This window comes from Lotus japonicus, chromosome 3, assembly GCF_012489685.1.
Source record: "Lotus japonicus ecotype B-129 chromosome 3, LjGifu_v1.2".
Lineage (NCBI taxonomy): Eukaryota > Viridiplantae > Streptophyta > Magnoliopsida > Fabales > Fabaceae > Lotus > Lotus japonicus.
In genome coordinates this window covers 16,308,204-16,332,435 of record NC_080043.1, presented here as the reverse complement: position 1 = coordinate 16,332,435, position 24,232 = coordinate 16,308,204, and the positions used below count along the sequence as shown (strand labels likewise).

The 24,232-nt window shown below is 36.5% G+C and overlaps 3 protein-coding genes across 3 annotated transcripts; 2 read left to right on the top strand and 1 right to left on the bottom strand.

The window, feature by feature from the left end:
* Nucleotides 1–7,944: 7,944 nt before the first annotated feature.
* On the top strand, nucleotides 7,945–8,970 carry LOC130743681 (uncharacterized mitochondrial protein AtMg00810-like). Its single transcript, XM_057595912.1, has one exon. It carries the CDS (start codon nucleotides 7,945–7,947, stop codon nucleotides 8,968–8,970), a length of 1,026 nt encoding a protein of 341 aa, XP_057451895.1.
* Nucleotides 8,971–11,852: 2,882 nt separating this feature from the next.
* Nucleotides 11,853–15,248, top strand: LOC130745286 (serine/threonine-protein kinase RHS3). Its single transcript, XM_057597458.1, has 5 exons — nucleotides 11,853–12,060; nucleotides 12,390–12,468; nucleotides 12,816–13,300; nucleotides 13,498–13,833; nucleotides 14,196–15,248. Exons 2-5 carry the CDS (start codon nucleotides 12,427–12,429, stop codon nucleotides 15,076–15,078), a joined length of 1,746 nt encoding a protein of 581 aa, XP_057453441.1. The 5' UTR covers nucleotides 11,853–12,060; nucleotides 12,390–12,426; the 3' UTR covers nucleotides 15,079–15,248.
* An 899-nt stretch (nucleotides 15,249–16,147) lies between these two features.
* On the bottom strand, nucleotides 16,148–22,606 carry LOC130745287 (isocitrate dehydrogenase [NADP]-like). The gene is made up of 15 exons (XM_057597460.1): nucleotides 22,359–22,606; nucleotides 21,249–21,292; nucleotides 21,063–21,172; nucleotides 19,430–19,467; nucleotides 19,213–19,290; nucleotides 19,067–19,120; nucleotides 18,882–18,983; nucleotides 18,614–18,705; nucleotides 18,411–18,514; nucleotides 18,106–18,174; nucleotides 17,906–18,021; nucleotides 17,713–17,747; nucleotides 17,461–17,603; nucleotides 16,562–16,684; nucleotides 16,148–16,461 (listed from the first exon to the last, which is right to left on the bottom strand). Exons 1-15 carry the CDS (start codon nucleotides 22,405–22,407, stop codon nucleotides 16,368–16,370), a joined length of 1,251 nt encoding a protein of 416 aa, XP_057453443.1. The 5' UTR covers nucleotides 22,408–22,606; the 3' UTR covers nucleotides 16,148–16,367.
* Nucleotides 22,607–24,232: the final 1,626 nt, after the last annotated feature.

The window sequence follows — 24,232 nt, the reverse complement described above, 5'->3', positions numbered from 1 at the left end:
CAAAAATTAATGTGGGAAAATGAATGATGTCTTTGAGGGTAGCTGATGAGAAGCTCACTTTCACCATCCTTGGCTTGAAGGTGAAGCCCATTGAGAAGAATGATGCATTCTTGGTTGAGATGTTGTAGGAGTGGAGCGATGAGAAGCTAAAACAGTTCTTCCCCACACAAAAAGCTAGAGCACCAAAGAAGGAGGAGGACAACCCGAAGAGCAACCAATCTGAACCAGTTCTTCTTGCAAGCATGGTTGACAATATAGGACGGAAGAAATAGAAAGTGGAATGAGGATTCTTCCTTGCCAACATGGAGTAGAAACAGGAGAAAGCGAAAGGAGGATGATTCCTATGGAAGCCAAAGCGTAAGAAAGATGAGAAACCTCTTATCCCTTTTAACTCTAAAGTGATTGATTGTGCGCATGCTTTTGAAGTTTCTTGTCAGAATATGGTGAGTCTATGTGTTGAGTTCAAAGATCTCGGAAGTGAAATTCACTACGGGGTAAACCCCGCCTAGAATTCTTAGTTCGGTGAAGTCCAAAAAATACTATAAAATTGTGCTTTTTGGGAGACAATCCAAGAATATAAAAAAGAAAACCAAAAAAAAATTCCTTTTTAGTTCGAGTCTTTCATTTATGTTGAGTGTTAGTGTTCTCATGAGTTATTTGAGCTATAATTGTGGTATTTTTAATAGTGTGCTCATTTTTGTAAGGACTGAGAATTTTACATGATTGAAATTGAGTTGGAGGACCCAAGTGACAGATTCCTGGTACTATTACCTTTTGCACCCATATTGAGTACAAAGAGTTTTTCTAAACCAAATATATCTCCGGTATTTACATGATCATGCAATTTACAAGATGCAACTAAATATAAATTGAATGATCATGTAATTACTTGAGAGATAATCGGTTAAGGAAAATTCTCTGTACTCAATATGGGTGCAAAAGGCGATAGTATCAGGACTCCGTCAATTGGGACTTCGGCTCAATTTCAATCATGTAAAATTCTCATTCCTTGCAAAAAATGAGCACAGTATTAAAAATACCATAATTATAACTCAAATAACTCATGAGAACCCTAACACTCAACATAAAATAAAGACTCAAACTGAAAAGGAAAATCTTTTTGGTTTTTTTATATACTTCGATTGTCTCCCAAAAAACATAATTTTACAATCTTTGTTGGACTTCACTAAACTAAGAATTCTATCTGGGGTTTATCCCGTAATGCATTACACTTCCAAGATCTTTTGAACTGAGCACATAGACTCACCATATTCTTACAAGCAACCTTAAAACACGCACACAATCATTCACATCAGAGTTAAAAGGGATATGATGGTTCTCATATTTCTTACACTTTGGCTTCCATAGGAAGCATCCTTTTTTTTTTTTTGCTTTCTCCTACTTCTGCTCCATGTTGGCAGGAAGCATCCTCCATCCACTTTCTCTTTCTTCCATTCAATATTGTCAACCACGCTTGCAGGAAGAGCTGGTTCAGATTGGTTGCTCTTCGGGTTCTCTTCCTCCTTCTTTGGTGCTCTAGCTTTTTGTGTGGAGAAGAATTGCTTCAGCTTCTCATCGCTCCACTCCTCCAACATCTCCACCAAGAATGTATCATTCTTCTCAATTGGCTTCACTTGAGGCCAATGATGGTGAAAATGATCTTCTCATCAACTACCCTCAAAAACATTGTTCCTTTTCCCACATTAATTTTTTATTGTGATGTGACTAGGAACGGTCTTCCCAAGATCAGTGGTAACTTGGAGTCCTCGTCCTCATCAATTATTACAAAATTCACTGGGCACTCAAACTCTCCTACTCACCAACACATCTTCAACAACTCCTTAAGGAGTCATGATGGAGCAGTCCGCCAGTTGAAGCATCATCATTGTTGGATTCACTTCTCCAAAATCAAGTCGCTCAAACATGGCTAGGGGCATTAAGTTAATGCTCACCCCCAAATCACATAAAGCTCTCACTTACTTCAAAGCACCAAAATTAACAGGTAGAGTGAAACTCCCTAGATCTTTCAGTTTGTGTGGTAGCTTCATTTGTAGAATAACACTACACTCATCAATCAGCACAACAGTCCCATCCTCCTCACTTAGTCTCATTTTCTTCGACAAAATCTCCTTCGTAAACTTTCATATTGAGGCATATTCTCCAAGACTTCAGAAAATGGGAGGTCCACTCGTAGCTTCTTGAACCTAGAAACAATCTTTGTGAATTGCTTCTCCAATCTCCTTTTTACTATAGTAGTGGGAAGAAACGGGAAAATGGACTTCTACAGAATTATTATTTTTTAACTCACCTTTTTTCTCTCTTATTTTTCTTATTTACACTGTTCTTGATCTCTTTTTCTTTTCTCCAACTCAAAGTATTCTTCTCCTTAATGTAATAGTAGAACAATTTTCTCTAGGATTAGGAATAGTGTTACTAGGAAACATACCTGGAGGTCGTTCAGTGAGTTGCTTAGAAATATGTCCCACCTGGTTCTCCTGATTCTTGATAGAAGCCTTCTGATTCTTGTAGTTGTTCCTATACTCATTGATGAAGCTCTATGTCGATATCTGGAACTTGCTAGTGGCTTGGGCTAGTTCTCCCACGATCTTTTCAAGACTCTTTTTCCCACTTTCTTGGTCTTGAGATAATGACTCCCTTTGATCTTTTCACGAGAAGTTTGGGTGATTCCTCCAACTCGGATTGTAAGTATTTGGATAGAGGTTGTTGATAGGGTTGCCCATAGCCTTCACATCTTCATCAAATGCAAAATATTCAGAGTTCTTCTGACTACTTTCCATCCGCTGCACCATAGCATCCACTTTTTGTGATAGCTTCTTGTTGGAGCAAGGACAACATCAAATGACTCAACTTCCGGCCACTTTATGTTTATGCTCTAAATTAACTAAATTTGGAATGAAATGACGTATAAATAAAAATAAAAATAAAATATAATTGGTTGTTGGTACGAAACTTAACTATAATAAAATAAAAGAAAGTGAATAACACGTTAAAGTAAATTTCATTTAAAAGCGCGCTAGGGATCCCGATTTCGTTAACCCTCCCCCTATGTATCTCCTCTATCAATTATAATTATGAATTCAATTAATTATCAAGGTGCTAATAAGTCTAAATGTCCACTTATTAATTCCTTGCATAAATGTCACTTTCAATTAATTAGTGATAGTTAATTCATTTAGTATCTAATCCTAATTAATCATAGAAAAAGTTCAATTCAGTTCAGGTAAACGCAAACAATTTGTTATCTCTATCCTAAGGTGCAAAGACCCTTGCTCAATTTCTCATTAAATCTCTAAATTCTACTAATTTCGTAATTGTATAGAACATAGCATGATAAACTATTGCAATAAAATTATAGAAAGATTCAATTAAAACAGAGAAGAAGTTCATGACTGAAAAGTGAATCCATAATTATAACTGAAACTGTTCCACCACATATGTTTCAAAGAAAAACTACCTCAATCCTTAGCGCTTGGGAGTTTAGCTACTCATAATGATAATGATTTCAAGAAAGAAAAGTAGAAGAGTTACCTAAGGAATCAATGGTAAAATCGCAATTGTTCTTCGTCTTCTTTTTATTCCCACAGCTGCTGCACTCACGTTCTAATATCTATTCCTTTTGTTTCTTTTATTTATGCAAAATAAATCAAAATCAAAATAAAACATTAAAAAGATACTTTTTGGTTTCTTTTTTACTCTGTTTTGGTTTCTAACATTCAAAAGATACTAATTCAAAATAAAACTTATCAACTAAAAATAAAATAACTTAAATCCTAATAAAAACAAACTAAAAAATTCAAAAATTCAATAATAATAGAATAATAAATCCGAAAATTTAATAAAATAAAAATATAAATAATAACAACAAAATAAACCTAAAGATTTGAAAACGGAATAAATTAGATGATTCTTGATAAAATAAACCTAGAGAATGATCAAAAGATAAGCCTAAATAATAATAATGAAATTAGAAAAATCTAGAAAATAATTTTGGTCAGATTTTATTATAAAAATTCAAAAATAAATTATTTTTGAAACTGAAATAAATTAAAATTAGGAAATGATGAATTTAAGGAAATAAAATCAAGAATAAATTAGAATCATAAATAGTTAGGAGCATCAAACCCTATATGAATGTCTATAAACAAAGGAATATTTTTATGGTAGAGGCACATTCAAAATTCGAGAAAGAACTAAAAAGAATGATCATAATACATTAATACGTGCGAGAAAAAAAGAGTAACACCCTGTGAAAGATCACTTTACATCATCCAAGTTAGTAACCCTTGTCCCTTTACTTGATTTGTTTAGTACAATACATATACATGCTTAATTACATGCTAGTTAGTATGCTTTTTGTTAGATAATATTTTCTTATTTAATTATTTATGTTTTATGGGTAGTATAGTCTTTTACTCTTGACCTATTTAAACTTTGTTTTGTCTCTTATTGTAATACTCTTAGACAATTGTTTTCCTCCAATGAAACCCTAGCACATCTTTCCCTTATGTTCTCTCTTCATCTTTTCTATTTCTCTTAACATGGTATCACAGAGCTGGTTGATCCACGTGATATACTCTTGATTTTGTGCTCCACCACATGATATACTCTTGATTTAGTGCTCCCCCACGTGTTGATAATTTTGTGCTCCTTCGTTGATGATTTTGTGCTCCACGTACCACATGTTTTCTTATATGGTTTGACCTCAAAGCAAACATCTCATCCCTTTGCTATCCTTGCTGCGGTAATCGATGGAGTTGCTGTGACTCTTAGTTCCTTTGATATAGTTGCTGTTAAGGTCACTTTCTTTTTATTTGTATTTCTTTGTCTCTATTTGCAATGGCTGGTGAAAAAGATGATTCACTTCAAGCAATTAGTGTGCAATTGAATGGTAAAAATTATCCATATTGGAGCTATGTACTGAAGAATTTTTTGAAAGGCAAAAGAATGTGGGGTTATGTTTCTGGCACTTTTCAAACACCAAAAGACAAGAAAGATGGAAAATATGAAACGGAGCTCGAATCTTGGGAAGCAAATAACTCAAAGATTATTACTTGGATTAATAATTCTGTTATGCAGTCTATTGGCTTTCAGTTAGCAAAATTTAAAACAGCGAAGGAGGTTTGGGATTATTTGAAAAAGTTGTATGCGCAGTCCAATTTTGCCAAACAATATCAGCTGGAAATTGACATTCGAGCTCTCCAACAAGATGACATGAGCATTCAAGAGTTCTATTTTGCTATGTCTGACCTCTGGGATCAGTTGGCCCTCACTGAATCTGCAGAACTGAGCGCTTTTGCACCGTACAGTAAACGTAGAGAGGAACAACGTCTAGTTCAATTTCTAATGGCTCTTTGAAATGATTTTGAGGGGATACGTGGGTCGATTCTGCATCGTAATCCTCTTCCATCTGTTGATTCAGTTGTTAGTGAATTGATAGCTGAAGAAGTTCGCTTTAAGTCCCAATCTGATAAAGGAAAGGTTGACAGAGGAATTCTTCAAAGTCCAAATTCTTCTGTTCTTGCTGCCCCTCCTTTTAAAGGAAAATCTCATGGAAAAGTTGGTCTTGATGAATGTAGCTTTTGTAAGCACAAAGGGCATTGGAAAGCCCAATGCCCAAAACTGGTGAACAAGGCACAACAAACACAACAATCCTCTCAATGGAAGCCTCCGAGTCAGTTCAACCAAAGCAACTTTAAGAACTTCAGGCCTCCGACACCTAATACTAATGCAGTTACTCCTGTGTTTGATGAGAGCCAATCTGTTTCTGGTCCTTCCTTAGATGATCTTGCTGCACAATTCAACAAATTTCTTGCTGCACAATCGTCAGCCATGCCTGTACCGTCTTCCAATCACTCATATTCCATGTCTGTTATGTCTGCTGCACAATCTTCTGCCGAGTCCAACATAGGTTTGTCCTCCACCAGTCCCTCAGGTATTTTTCCATCCTTGTGGATCCTTGACTCTGGAGCATGTCATCACATGTCACCTGATCTCAAATCATTTGTGTCCATACACCCTGTTTCAACTGTACCTATTGTAACAACTGATGGCACACCTTTACCTGTAGCAGGAATTGGTTCTGTTTCCACATCTCGTTTATCTATTCCAGATGTCTATTACATTCCTAAATTATGTGTGGGTCTTATTTCCATAAGTTAGTTATGTGATTCTGGGTGCTTACTTTCTTTTTCTTCCACCTATTGTTATGTGCAGGATTTGCGGTCTCAGAGGCTGATTGGGACAGGCCGTAGATATGGGGGACTTTATGTTTTGGAAGAGCTACGAAGTCCAGATGTTGCAGCTACTAGTGCAGACTTGTCGTCCTTTCGTTTGACTCCGTCCTCTTCTAAGTTTTATTTATGGCATTCTCGTCTTGGTCATGTTTCTTTCTCCCGTTTGAAATACTTAGTTTCTACAGGAGCTTTAGGAAAGTTGCAAGCTAATGATATTTCTGATTGTTGTGGTTGCAAACTTGCTAAGTTTTCTGCTTTGCCCTTTAGTAAAAGTGTCTCAATTTCTGTTGCACCTTTTGACTTAATTCATTCTGATGTATGGGGTCCATCCCCAATTGCTACTAAAGGTAGTTCTAGATATTATGTATCTTTCATTGATGATTGCACTCGTTACTGTTGGGTTTATCTTATGAAACATCGTTCTGATTTTATAACTGTCTATCATATGTTTCGTGCTATGGTTAAAACTCAACATAATGCTGTTATTAAGTGCTTTCGATGTGATTTAGGCGGTGAGTATACTTCTAAAAAGTTTACTGAACTCCTTGCATCTGATGGTACTTCTCATCAGACGTCTTGTACCGATACTCCTGAACATAATGGAGTTGCTGAAAGAAAACATCGTCATATTGTTGAAACTGCTCGTTCTCTTCTCCTGTCCGCTTCTGTTCCTAGTGAGTTTTGGGGGGAAGCTGTCCTCACTTCTGTTCATGTTATTAACAGAATCCCTACCTCTCTCACTTCAGGTTTGTCCCCTTTTGAAAAATTATATGGTTATGCTCCTGATTATTCTACATTGCGAGTCTTTGGTTCTACTTGCTTTGTTCTTCGTCCGCATGTAGAACGTAGTAAGTTGTCATCTCGTTCATCAATTTGTGTCTTTCTTGGTTATGGTGATGGTAAAAAAGGTTATCGTTGTTATGACCCTACAAGTAAAAAATTGTATGTCTCTCGCCATGTCGTGTTTCTTGAACATATTCCTTTTTACACTGTTCCTTCTAGTACACATGACCTTACCAAATCTGATCTCATTCGCATTGATCCCTTTTCTACAGATTCGGCCATCACAGATGCTCCCCTTGTTCCCCATAGTCAAACTAACTCTCATGTTGAGCTTTGCAGGGTCGACACTAGTAGTTCTGCTACTCCCGAAGCTTCATCTGCCCCCATGCCTCCCCAAGCAACTTCTGAGATTGTAGATCCTCAACCTCATCGTCCTCACCGTGACCGTAAGTCCACTCAAAAGCCTGATTTTTTTTATTCTCTCTATTCCACTTCATTTGCTTCATTTTTAACCTCCATTCATAGCTTGTCTGAGCCCTCCTCCTATAAAGAGGCAATTCTGTATGCTTGTTGGCAGCAGGCTATGGAAGAAGAACTCTCTGCTCTACATAAGACAAATACTTGGGAACTTGTCTCTATTCCACCAGGAAAAACTGCAATTGGTTCTCGTTGGGTTTATAAGATCAAAACCAAGTCTGATGGGTCAATTGAGAGATACAAAGCTCGTTTGGTTGCTAAGGGGTTTTCTCAGCAGTATGGTATGGATTATGAAGAAACCTTTGCTCCTGTTGCTAAAATGACCACTATTCGGACCCTCATTGCAGTTGCGTCTGTTCGTCAGTAGCATATTTCCCAACTAGATGTTAAAAATGACTTCTTGAATGGTGATCTACAGGAATAGGTTTATATGGTTCCTCCACCAGGTGTTTCTCATAATCCAGGTGAAGTTTGCAAGTTGAAGAAGGCTATCTACGGGCTTAAGCAAGCCCCTCGTGCTTGGTTTGAGAAGTTTTCCATTGTGATTGAATCCCTTGGTTTCACCTCCAGCCCCCATGACTCTGCATTGTTTGTCAAATGCTCTCCTCATAGTCGTATTTTGCTCTCTCTTTATGTTGATGATATGATTATTACTGGGGATGATGTTGTTGGGATTACGAATTTGAAACTTCAATTGGCTAAACAATTTGAGATGAAGGATTTGGGTACTCTTCGTTACTTTCTGGGAATTGAGGTTGACTATTCCCCTCGAGGTTATCTCCTCTCTCAATCAAAGTACATTTCCACCATTCTTGCACAAGCTCGTCTCGCTGATACTCGAACAGTTGACACTCCTCTTGAACTGAATACTCGATATAACTCCTCTGATGGTGTTCCTTTGGAAGATCATACTTTGTATCGCACTCTTGTTGGCAGCTTGGTGTATCTTACCATTACTAGACCCGACATTGCCTATGCAGTGCATGTTGTTAGTCAGTTTGTTTCCTCCCCTACTACAGTTCATTGGGCAGCTGTTCTTCGCATTCTTCGTTATCTTCGAGACACTCAGTTTCAAAGCCTTTTATTCCCTTCTTCTTCCTCATTGGAGCTGCGTGCTTACTCTGATGCTGATTGGGCTGGTTCACCCTCTGATAGGAAATCTACCACTGGTTTTTGCATTTTCCTCGGAGATTCTCTTATTTCTTGGAAAAGGAAGAAGCAAGTTGTTGTCTCTCGATCTTCTACTGAAGCTGAATATCGTGCCATGGCATCCACTACTGCAGAAATTGTTTGGTTGCGATGGCTACTTGAATCCATGGGTGTTTCTCTCACTGCACCTACTCCTATGTATTGTGATAATATGAGTGTCATCCAGATCACTCGCAACTCAGTCTTTCATGAACGCACCAAGCACATTGAGATTGATTGTCATTTCACTAGACATCATTTTCAGTAGGGGACTATCACCTTGCCATTTGTGTCCTCCTCCATGCAGCTTGCTGACTTGTTTACTAAGTCTCATTCTGCTAGGCGTTTTCGTTTCTTGATTGGCAAACTCTCGATGCTTCCTGTTCCAGTTGATGCATCGTGAGTTTGAGGGGGGATGTTAGATAATATTGTCTTATTTAATTATTTATGTTTTATGGGTAGTATAGTCTTTTACTCTTGACCTATTTAAACTTTGCTTTGTCTCTTATTGTAATACTCTTAGACAATTATTTACCTCCAATGAAACCCTAGCACATCTTTCTCTTATGTTCTCTCTTCATCTTTTCTATTTCTCTTAGCACTTTTAACTTGTTTAATTTGTCTCTTTTCTTGATTTGTCTAGCACAATACGCAAATGCTTTCATGCTACTTGCTAGTATGATTCTATTTGTGAACTTGGTCATGCAACTTTTGCTCATATACCTTCTTCTTTACTTGTTTTGTATGCTCTTTAAATGTATTTAAGTGCTAAATACGAAAAACATCATCACAACCAATCAAATGTCTGGATTAACCACTTCCCTGAGTCATACAGAAATTAAATTATCACTATCCTGGATTACTCGTTTCAATTTCTGTTTCTCTCTCTTCCCCTTTTCTTCCTTTACTCTATTTCTCCTCCACTTGTCGTCTTGCAGCTGTGCTTCTCTTTTCAATTTTAGGATAGGGATTTGTTGTTTTTTAATTTAAAAAAAATGAAACTGTATTAATCAAAAGCTAGAAGGCAACGAAGCAAATACATCATTGAGTTTCTAACAAATGATAAACTAACAGAACCCAAATACGAGCATCGCTCCCCTTTTCCACTGCTATAAAGCTAAGACAACCTGTCTCGAAACACACACAACAAAAGCCCAAGTCATGCTCAACCTTATGCTCCACCTCAGACACGCCGCCTCTGCAAGCGATAGAATTGTGAATGGGTATGAGGTTGCAGCCGCCCACCATCACCTAAGTGTTGGCATCACGTGCCACCATGTCCATGCCGACCACATTGCTATCTCGAAAAGAAACACCAATATTAAGCATAATTAGATTTGTTGTTGATTTAGGCATTAACTAGATTGTATTTAATTTAAAAAAATAATAGAAATAGAAAACATATATTAAAACAAAATTAATTGGTCTGTATATATTTCTTTCCACATGTAACAAAAAAAAGGTCTTGGTCATATCAAAAACATTAATTCTTCACATAAGTTCTTTGTTTTTATCAACATATTTATATTTTTATAAAAATCCTTAGGAGACAATAGGAAATAATAAGATGAGATAACAATCTCTTAAAATATATATTTGATATAAAAAATTAAAACACAAAATATTCACCTAATTTTTATTATAAAACTTTCAATTTTTATATTTTATTAAAACGTATTAAAATATAATATAAAAAATCCTAAATACTTCCCACTAAAAATCCAAAAATAGATAGTTTTTTTAAACTCCCAAAATACTTCTTCAAGCCTTTCAAAGTCAATCTTTGACTTCTTCAAACCTTTCAAAATCAATCTTCAGTTTCTTTAAGCTCTTCAAAGTCAAGCTCCACCTTTTTCAAGCCTCTCGAGTCAAGCTTCTTCAAGCTTTCTCAAGATTTTCTCTCATAATTATGTTGTCTTGATGTCTGTGACCGAGAATCAATTCCTGCACCCCAAACAAAAATCAATTTAAACCTTAAGAACCACGTGGCCTTGAAGATCCCACCACATAGAGAGGGATATATAGGCGCAAACCTCAAAAGCTTTTCATGATCGAATTTGTAAATAATCATTTTTATCTATTATGTTAAATAGGGAAACATATTATAAAATATTGAAATATTTCCTTGGGATAAAACAAATAAAATTCTATAATATTCTACACAATTAATTAGAAGTAATTTTTATAAACGAGCGTCGTGTGGGGTGCTAGTAATTTCTCACGAGTAATCGACTCCTGAATCCATATATGATTTAGAAAATCAATTCTTATGAGTTTTCTGATATTTTTTCCGCTTTAAAAATATTGCTGGTGACTCCTGAATTCTAATTTTTAGCGTCGTCCCACCACGATCCCAGTTGCTACATGTAAGTGTAAATCTTATCTACACAATGTTTTTAAAATATGAAAAGGTCTTATATAATAATTATGATGTGTATTCAATTTTTAATAGTAGCATAAGCATATTATGTTTTAATACTACAAGTTTAAGTTTATTTTATATGTTGCCCCCGCAATATTAAATTCCTAAATCTGAAGACTAATCTTGTTCTAGAATCTATAATCATCCCTCCTAATGAATGACTTTTCAGTTTTCACAAACTTGTTTTCTCACACTTACGTAGGCCTAGTTTGCCTACACTAGATAGACTAAAACTTTGTTGTTTTTCAGTTTCCAACTAATAACCAACCTTTCTCCCCCATCTAAATATTAAAACAGGCCATTGTGGTAACTCCAATTCAAATTGCATTATTCACAGAAAAAAATCAAATGGCATTATGAGAAACCTGGTTTTCCTATGTTGGAGCTAAGGAATGGTGGTGACAACCTATATTGATGTTAATTAGTGTCAATATAAGGACACAGTAGGAGTGGGCAGATATGAGAGGGAGGCAATTAAACCCACATTTCCATTCAAAGAGAATATGACGCCTACCCATTCATACTAGTGACTATTTCCTCTCCTCATCATTCTATTATATGAAGCACTTGTACTCCCTAAGATCACATAGATTTTTCATATAGTTTTGATTTACCATTTTTCTATATTTAAATAATTGGTTTTTCCTAATTGTGGTAATTATATTGCTATCTTCTACCCCTTGCTCCACAATTCCCTCCCCTCAAGATATCTAAGTGTCTTGTATGATGTGTGGTGGCCCAATTAGGAACCAGCTCATTTTCAATACCCACATGTCATTTCCTGCCTAAACTAACTGCCTTCCTCTTTTCTCCCTTACATTTCTCTCTTCTCTTCTCTTCTTGCATGGAATGCGGTTATATTCTTTGACAAACATTATTGTTACCTCTTAGATAGCCTGATGAGTTATCAGGATTCATGCCCCTTCTGACTTTCAGGTTTGTCCTGAATTCTCTTTTCTCATGCCTGATCTCATCAATCTATAATGTATATATGCCTCAATGGGGTTGTTCAAGTATCTTTGTTATGTATATTAATAATGATTTGGTTTCCAATCATAAAAATAATAATTATACTTACACTATGACTTTGAATCTCTGCATTAGATTCTACGTGGATACCATGAACTTAGTTTTTGGTTCTTTATGAAGCTTTTGACATTTATATCATATGGTATCGCAATGTTCAATGATAAGGCTATTTATTCTCATGAAATCAATGATTCCCATTACTAATTTTCATGAGTTTATTTTATTTTTCTCCGCAGAAATTCCTCTTGAGGGGTGTTACTGTGTTGTCCATTGATGATGGAGTCAAAGCCTTTCAAAATGCCGGAATCACAAGACGTAAGATTTTCATCATTGTAATTCATTCCAAATGTATTCATAATTGCTTACCAAAATCAATCATAACACATATACAACCATGGCTTCTACAGAAAACTATGACATGCATTCTTTTGTTTGGAAACCCTTCTGTAAGAATCAAATATAGAGAGAATCTTAGCTAGTGCATTCCAAAATTGATTATGATGAAATAAAAGTTGATCCAAATCATATGGTGACAAGCAATTTCCTTAGCTTTTGTGACCGTCCACCAATATTTTGATTTCACCGTGATTTTTTACCGTGTATCTAAAGATGCACTTAGTGATTGTAAGAAATGATAAATACTTTGTCATCCGTAAATGCAGATGAATAACAACTTTTCAGACAAGCCTCATAAGCAGTACGATAAAGTTCATAGTTGTGCAAGTTCAGAAAATAATTCACCAACTCATCCCATGAGCTGGAATCAAGCTGAAAATGGATTCTCCAAGACTGATAATTCAACAAGGGATTCTGAACATATGGATCATGCTTCTAAAACTGATGCAAAGTCGGCAAGTAAACCAAATCCTCCAAAATTAGCACCAACAAACAGAAACATTTCTGATTTTGGTGTTCAACAACGCCTAAGTCCAAAGAAAAAATTGCCTCCAAGTTCTGATCCTACCTCTCCCAAACCAGTATTTCCAACAGGACTTTCAAAGGGAGCCTCTACCCATGCAAAGAGTACCAGTCAAGGACTGGGAAGTGGGACTAGCTCTCGCAGCGACAGTTTAGAGAGTACTAGTGCAACCATGAGGCCACACACAGGTGGTGATGTAAGGTGGGATGCAATTAACAGGGTTTCCAGGTGAGATATTATAAGATTACAACATATATGATATTATGATATATATAATATTCAATATTATCACAACTGCATCAATGTCACAAATGTGTGATCAATATCTGCACCAATATATCAATAATATGTCACAAAATCTCATCAATATATGCACCAGTATCTCAGTAACATGTCACAAAACCTAATCAATACCTTGTTACCAGGGGTGGTGCTCTCAATCTCAGCCATTTTAGGCTTCTCAAGCGCATTGGTTATGGGGACATTGGAAGTGTGTATCTTACAGAACTTAGAGGGACTAATGCTCACTTTGCCATGAAAGTGATGGATAAGGCAGCTCTTATAAGCAGAAACAAGCTCCTGAGAGCACAGACAGAAAAGGAGATTCTAGGACTTCTTGATCACCCCTTCTTGCCCACTTTATACTCTTACTTCGAAACTGACAAGTTTTACTGCTTGGTCATGGAGTTCTGTAGCGGGGGTGATCTTCATTCTCTTCGACAGAAGCAACCAAACAAGTGTTTCCCTGAAGAAGCTGCAAGGTATGTGGAATTTGGTTGCTGCATTTACTATTCTTTCCTTCCATGCTTCCACATTTTCCACATAATTTTTCCAAGAAATTTTGGATCAAAATATTTTATCCCCAACCAAACTATGTCTCATTTATCTGTCCGACCAACGAAATTTTGATATATCAGCTAAAAGGGTATCCATGAAAACTTGTAACCACCTCACTTATATTTTCTTAACTTTATAGAAAACTCTAATTGGTGGGTATCCATGATCTAAACATGCTATTAAACATTATCCCATTAACAATAACTGTTTCCCCCTATCTGTTAGCCACTTAGCCATTTGATTTTACAATTTATCAAGAATCTCAGGTTAAAATTTATTGTGATAGGTTTTATGCTTCAGAGGTTTTGTTAGCACTTGAGTACCTGCACATGCTTGGAATTGTATACAGAGACTTAAAGCCAGAGAATCTTTTAGTCAGAGATGAAGGGCACATCATGCTCTCAGATTTTGATTTATCGCTTCGCTGCTCGGTATGTCCTACACTCGTCAAGTCTTCATCTACCAATACAGGAAATAGTGGTAGTGGCGATTCTGGGAACATGTTAGGTGATGAGCAACTAGCACAAGGCAGTGCTCCAACATCATCAGGATTCTTCCCCCGCATTTTGCCATCGAAGAAGAACCGCAAGGCGAAATCAGATTTTGGTGTACTAGTTGGGGGAGTTCGTCTTCCTGAGCTGATGGCAGAACCCACCAATGTCCGCTCCATGTCATTTGTAGGAACACATGAATATCTTGCTCCTGAGATCATCAAAGGAGAGGGACATGGTAGTGCAGTGGATTGGTGGACTTTTGGGATCTTCTTGTATGAGTTGTTGCATGGAACAACCCCTTTTAAAGGTTCAGGTTACAAAGCTACACTTTTCAATGTTGTTGGGCAACCATTGAGGTTTCCCGACGGTCCCCAAGTGAGTTCTAACGCTCGTGATCTTATTAGAGGGTTATTAGTGAAAGAGCCTCAAAAGAGAATTGCATATAAAAGAGGAGCTACTGAGATAAAACAACACCCATTTTTTGAGGGAGTGAACTGGGCTCTAGTTAGATGTGCAGTACCTCCACATGTACCAGAAGCCATAGACTTTTCCAAGTATGCTAGCAAAGACCCAACTCCACCACCACCAGCAGCTGATAAGAAGATTGCAGATGTTGCTAGTGATAAAAACAGCAAAAGCAAACCTGATTCCTATGTAGATTTTGAGTATTTTTAGCAGTGATAGAAACATACTTATTCGAAATGAATATGTTGTACAAAGTATTGCTTTTTCACCAAAAGAAAATTTTAAGGCATCTAAGAGAACTAAAAATTGTAAACATAACAGACTTGTATATTCAATAAAAAAACATGATTTTTGTTTGAGAGTAGTACTATAGCTTAAAAAGATTTCAGTTTTCAGAATATTTTTTGACAATTTATACAAGAGTTTGGGTATGAGGGAAGTCATATTAGGAAATATATGTGATAATGTAATGCTAATTTCATCGTTTCCAAGGACTTCGAATTTTCTCATCCTGATTAGTATAGCAAGTTGGTAGGATGCTTCATTTATCTTTTTTTCATTAGATCAAAACTGTCATGTTGTGTTCACATTTTGTCCCAGTCCATACAACAACCTAAACCAGAGTATGTATTGGGAAGTTGCATTGCAGGTAGTTCTCTACTTGAAAGGTAATTCGATGCAGGGTGTGCTCTTGAGTAGAAATTGTGATATGAAGTACAGGACAGTGTGACTTGAATTGGGAAAGTTGTCCCCTAACACAGAGGTCCCTCACGGGTTGATTTATTCATTTGGGAGGCTCTCATTTTTTCAAAAATGAAGAAGCTAGCAAAACACAGTTTCATTTTCTTTGAAGGTTTTTCTTTGATGGTCGTCACGCCTCCCTCCCTACGCGACGACAACACCCCCCCTTCTCCTCCTCCTCCTCCTTTCCTTGTCCCGTCCTCCTCTCTGGTATTTACGGAGAACTCTAGTCCCGCCACTCCACCTTCTCCTTCCGACGTCACCTCTTCCAAGAGCAAGAAGAGAACTAGAAAAAGACTCAAACTGCAAAACAGAACCTATGTCAAAAACACAACCACCCACCACCTGCTCCAGGACAAGGGAAGACGACTCCCCCCAACAAGCAAGGAGACCCATTACCACTGGCAAAGAGCCGACCCCTAAGCACAACCTGGGAGCAAGCTTCTCACCACATCCACCAAAACCTTCCAAGAAATTGCCCCAAGAACCAGAAAATAAACATTAAAACAGGCAATTTGAGGCTCCATTAAGAGCTATATATCAAATTTGCATGGGCTATTTTATAATTTTTTACTAAGTAATATACTCTTTAGTCTTGGTCTCCTTTAAACAAAAATTCTGGCTTCGCCGCAGGTGTAACAACAATTTGAAACTCTGGGTAAAGATGAATCTATAGTTTTAATCCAAAGGCATTAGCAATAAAATGATAGCTGGAAACCTTTGAGCTTATTTTTTATTGGACACATTCATCTTGAACTTTATAGCTTCGCTTGTGTAGATAATCTTGTTCTCAGCTGATCCGCTACGGCATCAATGAACTCTTCAGTATTGAAATACTGGGATCTATAAACCCTTCAAAAAGATAAATAGCAAGAAGTCTTAATTTAAAAGGCATAAACAGCTAAATAGATATATAGCATTCAGAAAGAACTATCCAAGTTCCAGAAATTACTTAGGTCCATGAACAAGAAGCGCGAGATCCTTTGTCATCTTTCCCAATTCAACTGTTCCAATGCATGCTGTTTCCAGTTTCTCAGTAAAGTCCGACAATCTAGCATTTCCATCCAACTTTGCCCTGCAAAGATAAGGGTGCGGTTGCAAAAGCTTTGAAAAAAAGTATTTTTATGATACAGTTTATTTGTGCTTGAATAAGCTTCCCAACAAAAGTTTTCTATATCTTATCATTAATGATTACAAATGTGTCATCATATTTTCACTTTATTTTTTGACATTTTTGTGTTAAAAAATTGTATAGTAAACAGTTAAAATAATTTATAAATATTTTAAACTAGGTAAAAAATTAAAAACAGGCTATTTTTCACAAAAATAAAAAGAAAAGAGTGTTTTCTCAAACCAAATAGGCTCTGGTGAAAAAGACATGGACTTGAATCCTCAACTGCAGTTGTACCATTGAGCCATGTATAAATTACCAATTCTACATTTATAATGACCAGTCACTCTTTTTCTAGGATTCTGCTAGAAAAAGACATGGACTTAAATCAATTGCGAGAATCCATTTTGGAAAAACATAGAACAGTAAATTTTTAAGCTTATCAAATTATTATAGAACCTTAAATTGTTTCTTAATTAAAGACATCTTTATCTTGGGAGGACTATAAGACATCTTTGTCTTAGGTTTTTACTTTCTTAAAAAAAATTCTAATTATAGTGCTCTTTTTAAACATTTTTTTTAAATAAATTTCTTTCTTAGAAAAAGCATAAACCAACACCTTAATCTACTTAGCCTACCATCTACATTATGAGCTATAAACCTATAATGGAAAAAGATCTGATTCTATGGAATCTAGAGTGCAGAAAATTAATCAGATGGGTTTCAATTTCAATACTTACCTATGTGCAAGACCTCGCGACCAGGCAAAAATTGAAGCAATACTGTTTGTGCTGGTTTCACCTCCCTTCTGATGAACTCGATAATGACGGGTAACAGTGCCATGGGCTGCCTCTGATTCAATGGTTTTCCCATCTGGACAAACCTGTTACCAAATTTAGCTTCTTCAACATCCATGCTAGAGATGTAACCAAAAGGACAGATAGAAACAAAATAAGGACATGCATGACGAGAAAACTGAAACAATGCAATACCAGTATTGATGACATCAAGCCAAGAGAACCAAATCCTGTTCAATGGAAACTATTCTTCAGATCATATTAAGCAACAAATTGGTTGGCCATGAATTTCTGAAAATCTTGGCCCATCCACTTTTTTAACGGAAGGAAAAAAGACTTTCAAGAACTAAAAACTAAGTGAAGGTCATAAGAGTGCTTAGAAATTTACCTTGAGCTATGAAATCACTTTGCACATCCCCATCATAATTCTTGCAGGCCCATACATAACCTCCATCACTTTTAAGAGAATACGCAACCATATCATCTATAAGACGGTGTTCATACCTGGGAATCAAGATTGTGAGTTATCAATCTACTTATGGAAATGGTTTTGACCAGTATGATAAGAAATTCATCTAATGGTCTAACCATATCCCTGCAGCTTTGAACTTTTGACTCCATTGTGTGTCAAAAACTTCCTGGAAAATGTCCTTGAATCTTCACAAAAGCAAAGAGTTAAAAATGAGTTTTGGGGGGGAGGGGGTCTGATCAACTACAATTATAATAGTATGAACCCATTTGGATGCGAACCAAAGAACACTTATTGGAACTTATCTAGTGCTTTTTCTAGTAGATAATCCCCAATAAGTCCGTATCCAAACAGGCTCTATCTCAATTAGAATCAATGAGAAGTAAAGTATAAAGAAGAATGAACCACAACTATATCAGCATACCTTCCATCATATTTCTTGAGAATGGTATTTTTAGTGCTAAGATAGAGAGGCCATTTTTTCTGGTAAGCAATGTTCATCGAGGCCTCAGCAAAAGCTTGAATGGACTGTTTCCAGAACAACACAGCATAATATTATAAATGCCGGGGTAGTTAAAATAATTTTCACGGAAGAATACAAAAAAGAAGGGTCATCAAGATGCAAACCTCATCAGTATTATACATGGACAAAGCTACACCTCCAGCACCATCGAAGTTATAAACTTCTAGATCTTTAATTTCTTCATGTCCACTAGGTTCTGTAAATGAACAACTAAATTCTGTAAGATACTTCAAAATTTTGTAGACCTCTTTGGTCTATTATGAATTCACAGAAAAGCTTTCGGCTTTTGTGGAGAAATTTTGCAGCTTCATCAAGACTGTATTTGAGATCTAATTCAGTCATGAGAAACAGTTGACTGGATAGTGACTTTACCAAACACCAATTTTAGCTTTCCTGGTCCTCTTATAATTGTATCAGTTGCCCGATATTGGTCACCGAATGCATGTCTTCCAATGCATATTGGCTTTGTCCAGCCTGAATCATAGCCAGATAGTAATTAACACTTGCTATCATAAAGTAAAATTCAAATATCAAATAAGTGCTAGTTTTTTATGAACCTGAAACAAGACGAGGAACATTTTTGCAGATAATCGGTTCTCTAAAAACTGTACCTGTAGGACATAGATTGAATGTTCCCAAAGATGTCAGCTGAATAACCGGAACATAAAGCAGGGTTACAAGAACCATCAGAAAGTTTAGTTACCATTTAAAATGTTACGAATTGTCCCATTTGGGCTCTTCCACATTTGTTTCAAGTTAAACTCCTTGACACGAGCTTCATCTATGAAAAATAAAACCTTTGGATGTGAATTTTAATTATAACACATAGGCAACATGTTAGTACAAAGCCTTGAGTTAATTTGACATGGAAACTGGAAAGGCATGTAATCATCATTCCTGATCAGGAAAAATATGAATACCTGGAGTTATAGTTGCACACTTGATAGCTACATTATACCTACAATGAAAGGGAAGCAAATCCCGTGGTGATATTAAGCGGCCTCAGCACATAAGAGAATCTTGTTTAAAAATTAATACAGAAACAAAAACAATGACAGCTTTTCTACTCCACGGAATTTGAAAAATAATAACATTCAAAATAAAAAATAGTTGAGTTTTGTCATGAACCAACTATTCTAAAAGCTTTGGGCGAAGACCATGAATGGTTTTTATATTATATTCTAACACCCCCCTCATGCAAGAGCTCATTGGGCTTGTAGTGTGGACAATGTACAGACCCACCTACCATGTGCTGAAATTCAACTTTTTTATTAGAGTAATGGGGCAACAAACAAGGATCGAACTTTAGACCCTTTAGTCACAAAGCTGTCATACCATGTCATGAACCAACTATTAGCTCTTGTTTGAGCATTCTTTCTTTTGTTCTAACTTCGATCTCTCGAACAATTCAGTAATCTATAGCATTGTCAGTACAATATTTAGAATATTAAATATTTAGTTCTTATCTGTCTAAATCATTAAAATGTTGCACAAGACACGACATTAGGATTATACAAGGCAATTTAGACTTGAGAATGTCACGATGGTTAAGTGGTTACACAAACAAGATACGATTATGAATGAAATCATTAGGGCGAAAGTTGAGGTAGCTTCCATCGTAGAAAAGATGGCAGTGACCTGTCTTAAGTGGTTTGGGTGCTTGGAGAGAACACTCATATATTTTCATTTGATTCATGTAGCGAATCCCACCTAGTAGGAAAAGGCTTGGGTGTTATTGTTTCATCTCCATTTTAAATAATCCTTTTATCATTAAATATAAAAGAAGGCCGTTCAGCTACAGTGCGCCACTACTAGTGGGAGGGAAGGCTACACCCTGTTATAGTAGCACATGCCACACACACAAACACACACACATCAAGAGGGAAACCCCATGGCACCAATTTCAAGCTTTGATGAAGAATAATGGTTTATCTACTGTTGAACTAACACTGTGGAGGCATTTAAATCTGAATTTAGTTATCAAATGCTAAAAAACAGATGCACCATTGGATGAAAAACAATATCACAAACACACACACATCAAGAGGGAAACCCCATGGCACCAATTTCAAGCTTTGATGAAGAATAATGGTTTATCTACTGTTGAACTAACACTGTGGAGGCATTTAAATCTGAATTTAGTTATCAAATGCTAAAAAACAGATGCACCATTGGATGAAAAACAATATTTCAACCATTAGAGCAACCATTGCATAATCTATCCACAATTTCATGGAAATTTTGGCCGACAAAGATATCTCCAAAATATTTAGATAAATGGGATATCTTAGCTGAAATCCAAATACGTGAAAAAACAGCATGACTATGTACTGAATACTTCAAGCTCTTTTGGGTGAAGAAATAAACATGACAAGGGTGGACTCCTTTCGAGACTTAATAGTACTTCTGTTGTTGATCTTAATAATAATCATGGAAGAAATAAATAAAATTGAAGGCAGAAAGAGTGACACAGATAACAACAACAAAATGATACACAATCGGAAGATCAAAGATATGCAAAGATGCCACTTAGGAAAATATTAGAGCACATACTTGAGTGTAGCTTCAGCACTTTCAATGGTAACTCTATCATTAGTGGCATCCCGATGAGGAAGGCCAAGGTCAAAATACTTAATATCGAGCTCCAAAAATGGGAAAATAAGCTGCAAAAAGTAGAAGTTAGAAAATTAAATCATAAGTATAACTGATTGAATAGACTAGTTCAAGAAGACATCCTACCTTATCTTTTATCAATTTCCAAATTACTCGTGTCATTTCATCTCCTGCATGTGCAAACAATGAACGATTGTTCAGAGAAAAAAAAGTGAAAGTCAAAAGATGTTCTCTAATACATATTATTAGGCACATCAAGTGTATTAGAATTAGTTAGTTATTATTCTTTTAGCCAAATCTGTGAGTTAGTTTCAGTCCAGTTGTTATAGTTTGTTTATTAGGTTCCATTGCTACTGCAGAAATATACTTGTACGATGTCTCCTAATTTTATATCAGTTGAACAATATGGATCCTCCTTGGACTGCTTCTCGTTTTTTTCTCTCCCAAGAGCTCTTCTGTCCTTCTCATGGCTCCATCTCAATTTACTGAGATAGTATCCGAGCTCCACTCAGGGCTTTTATGCCTTCAATGGTTTTCTTTATTCTCGAGCTGGCTCTGATTTGGTATATCACACCATTCACCACCAGCTTCTTGGGGTATTAAGCATAGCAAGTGTGTTACAGTAAGATAGTTTTTTTTTTTTGATAGGCAAATGTTAGTTGTTAGTAATGTTAGTAAATTAGTCCTCCTCAAGGTACGAACCCTGGACCTTCACCCTTCATCCCACCCAACCCTTATGTCCCTAGCTCTTACCACTTGAGCTATCCTTCGGGGACTACAGTTAGATAGTTAGTCTGTAAGTTTCAATTCAGTTGTTATAGTTATTTTGTTAGGTTCTATTGCTACTATGTTCATATACATGGATCTCCTTATTTCATATCAGTTGAATAATATGACCCCCCTTACATTGCTTCTCCCTTTTTCTCTCCCAAGAGCTCTTCTCCTCTCTCCCATGGCTCTATCTCAATTCAATGAAACATCCCCCAGCCAAATTAAACATCAAATGATGCAGAAGACAAAAGTTGAATGCTAATAACCCCAAAACTCAAATTCTCAATCATGATATACAAAACACTGAATTTAAGAAAAAAATGAAACACCCATTTGAGTTAAGTTCCTGAAGATGCTTAAAGCACAAAACTTTTTCATCTCTGATCAGTTAACAATTATCACAATCCGCCGATAGAAAGCACACGCACAATAGAGTGAGAGATGCAAAGTGGGCACATAACATACCGTCCATTTCGACGATGGGGTTGTCAACCTTTATCTTCCGAAACTCCATTTCTTCTGTGTTGATTGATTGAGGTGAAAGAGGAACAAGAACTTCACAGAAAATCGGAGTGTTGCCTGAGAAAACAATGTAGAGTATAAGAATCTTGGATTCTCTATATATTTAATGAACACTTTCCATTGAAAACTGTTAACCGATTTTTTCCCCAAATTGTGCTTAGGATGGACTTTGATTTTTTTTTTCCATCGATGCACACCAATGATTTAACATCATTACATTTAAGATTTCTATAATATTCTTAAAATTAATGGTTAAGATTGATTAAATAACAAAAGGGTAAAAAAGTAAATTGATCACAAATTCTTCCAAGAAGTTGCGTATAGCATCGGCGGGAGAAGGAAGGACACAAAAAAGACACAATCGTGAATGTTGTTGTTGCTGCCCTTTCTTGCTCCTGCTCTCGTTCTACTTCCCCTTCGGCATCAACCACGTCGACGAGTTCCCATTGCAACAAAGATTTGCCATGCACCTTAAAAAACTGAACTTGTTCAAGGAGAAGGAACTGCATGTGTAGTTGTTGATTAGTCTGAGAGTCGCCGCAAAACCAGAATATGTTATGCTTAAGAGCTGGGTCGAATCTCTTCACTATGTTCTCGTGCTCCAACCCTACAATCTCTTCAACTGCGACAGTGGAAGAAGCGTGGAGAAAATAATTGTTCACTTTCATCCTCCCACCGCGCATCGATCTAGCATCGCGTCACTACTTGCATCCTTTCATCCTCCTGATTTGATTTTTTCAGAGAGAGAAAGAAAGAGAAAGATGAATGTTGGGTGAACGATGGTGGTGCATAAGCTTTCGGTGGGATGGAGCAACTGAAAGTGGTGGAGACATCGACGACAAGTTTAAAGTAGGTCACGTTGCGTCTATAGTCGAGGGCGGAGCTCCAAATAACAAAGGGGCTGGGGCTAGCTAATGGTGGAAGATTGTGGGTTCGAAGGGTGACAATGAGGAGGAGAGGTAGAGTGGTGCCCATTCTGAAGAAGGAAGAAAAAGGGGTAAATTCTCAAATACCCCAAGTGCAAAGTTTAATAGACCTTTGGAGCCCCGGTGCACAAAAAATAAAGGTCCACCCTAATGGGTAAGTGGGCGTCCAAAGATGATAACCTTAATATAAGTTACTTTTGATAGAGATAAATTTTGTCCTAGCCCTTGCCAAAGTTTCTATTTGAGTTTAATTATTATTCCTCGACACTGTAAGAGTTATATAATTAAAATTCATTAATTTTTCATGTTGTCGTAACTACATTTTACTGTAAAAATATTCAAAATGGAAAACTTGAGTGCATTTGTAAAACTCTTTACGCGGGTTTCCTCCTTTTTTTCCACCTTGTATAAGTTTTGTTTGGTTTTTCCAATGTTATTGATACGATATCCGCAAGTATGCGGTACGCTCGAAGTAGTATAAAAGATTGTCAAACCACAAGGATTGGGGAAATACCAATTCACACAGGTAAAAGTTGTTTAGAACAAAAGAAAGTAAAGACAAATTATAAGTTTGATTCGTAAAGAACTTAGTTTGTAGAATCAAAGAAGAGATTATGTTAAGAGCAAACATTTGGGTTCAGCTTCACCAAAACACGTCATGCTTCACATAAAATAGAGTATATGGAATTTCATGGAGTTCATTATATTGTCGATCTAGCCTAGTTTAAGTGTTGATTCCTCAAGTCAAGTAAATCTTTCAATTAAATTTCATTAGTCTGTATCCTCAGGTACCTGTGAGTAACTTAATTAAAGATGAAGTTCTCAGTTCAGACCATCAACTACTAGTCCCCACCCTCATTCCTAAGGTGCATGTGCACTAATAAATCCCAT

Bases quoted from the DNA above. Each gene is read 5' to 3' on its own strand.
- LOC130743681 (XM_057595912.1), top strand. From the start codon at position 7,945: ATGGTTCCTCCACCAGGTGTTTCTCATAATCCAGGTGAAGTTTGCAAG.
- LOC130745286 (XM_057597458.1), top strand. From the start codon at position 12,427: ATGATGGAGTCAAAGCCTTTCAAAATGCCGGAATCACAAGAC. The intron at 12,469-12,815 runs GTAAGATTTTCA...CCGTAAATGCAG, and splicing joins AAATGCCGGAATCACAAGAC to ATGAATAACAACTTTTCAGA. The intron at 13,834-14,195 runs GTATGTGGAATT...TTATTGTGATAG, and splicing joins TTCCCTGAAGAAGCTGCAAG to GTTTTATGCTTCAGAGGTTT.
- LOC130745287 (XM_057597460.1), bottom strand. From the start codon at position 22,407: ATGGAGTTTCGGAAGATAAAGGTTGACAACCCCATCGTCGAAATGGAC. The intron at 21,293-22,358 runs GTATGTTATGTG...TTGCACATGCAG, and splicing joins CCCCATCGTCGAAATGGACG to GAGATGAAATGACACGAGTA. The intron at 19,121-19,212 runs GTAACTAAACTT...TATGTCCTACAG, and splicing joins AATTCGTAACATTTTAAATG to GTACAGTTTTTAGAGAACCG.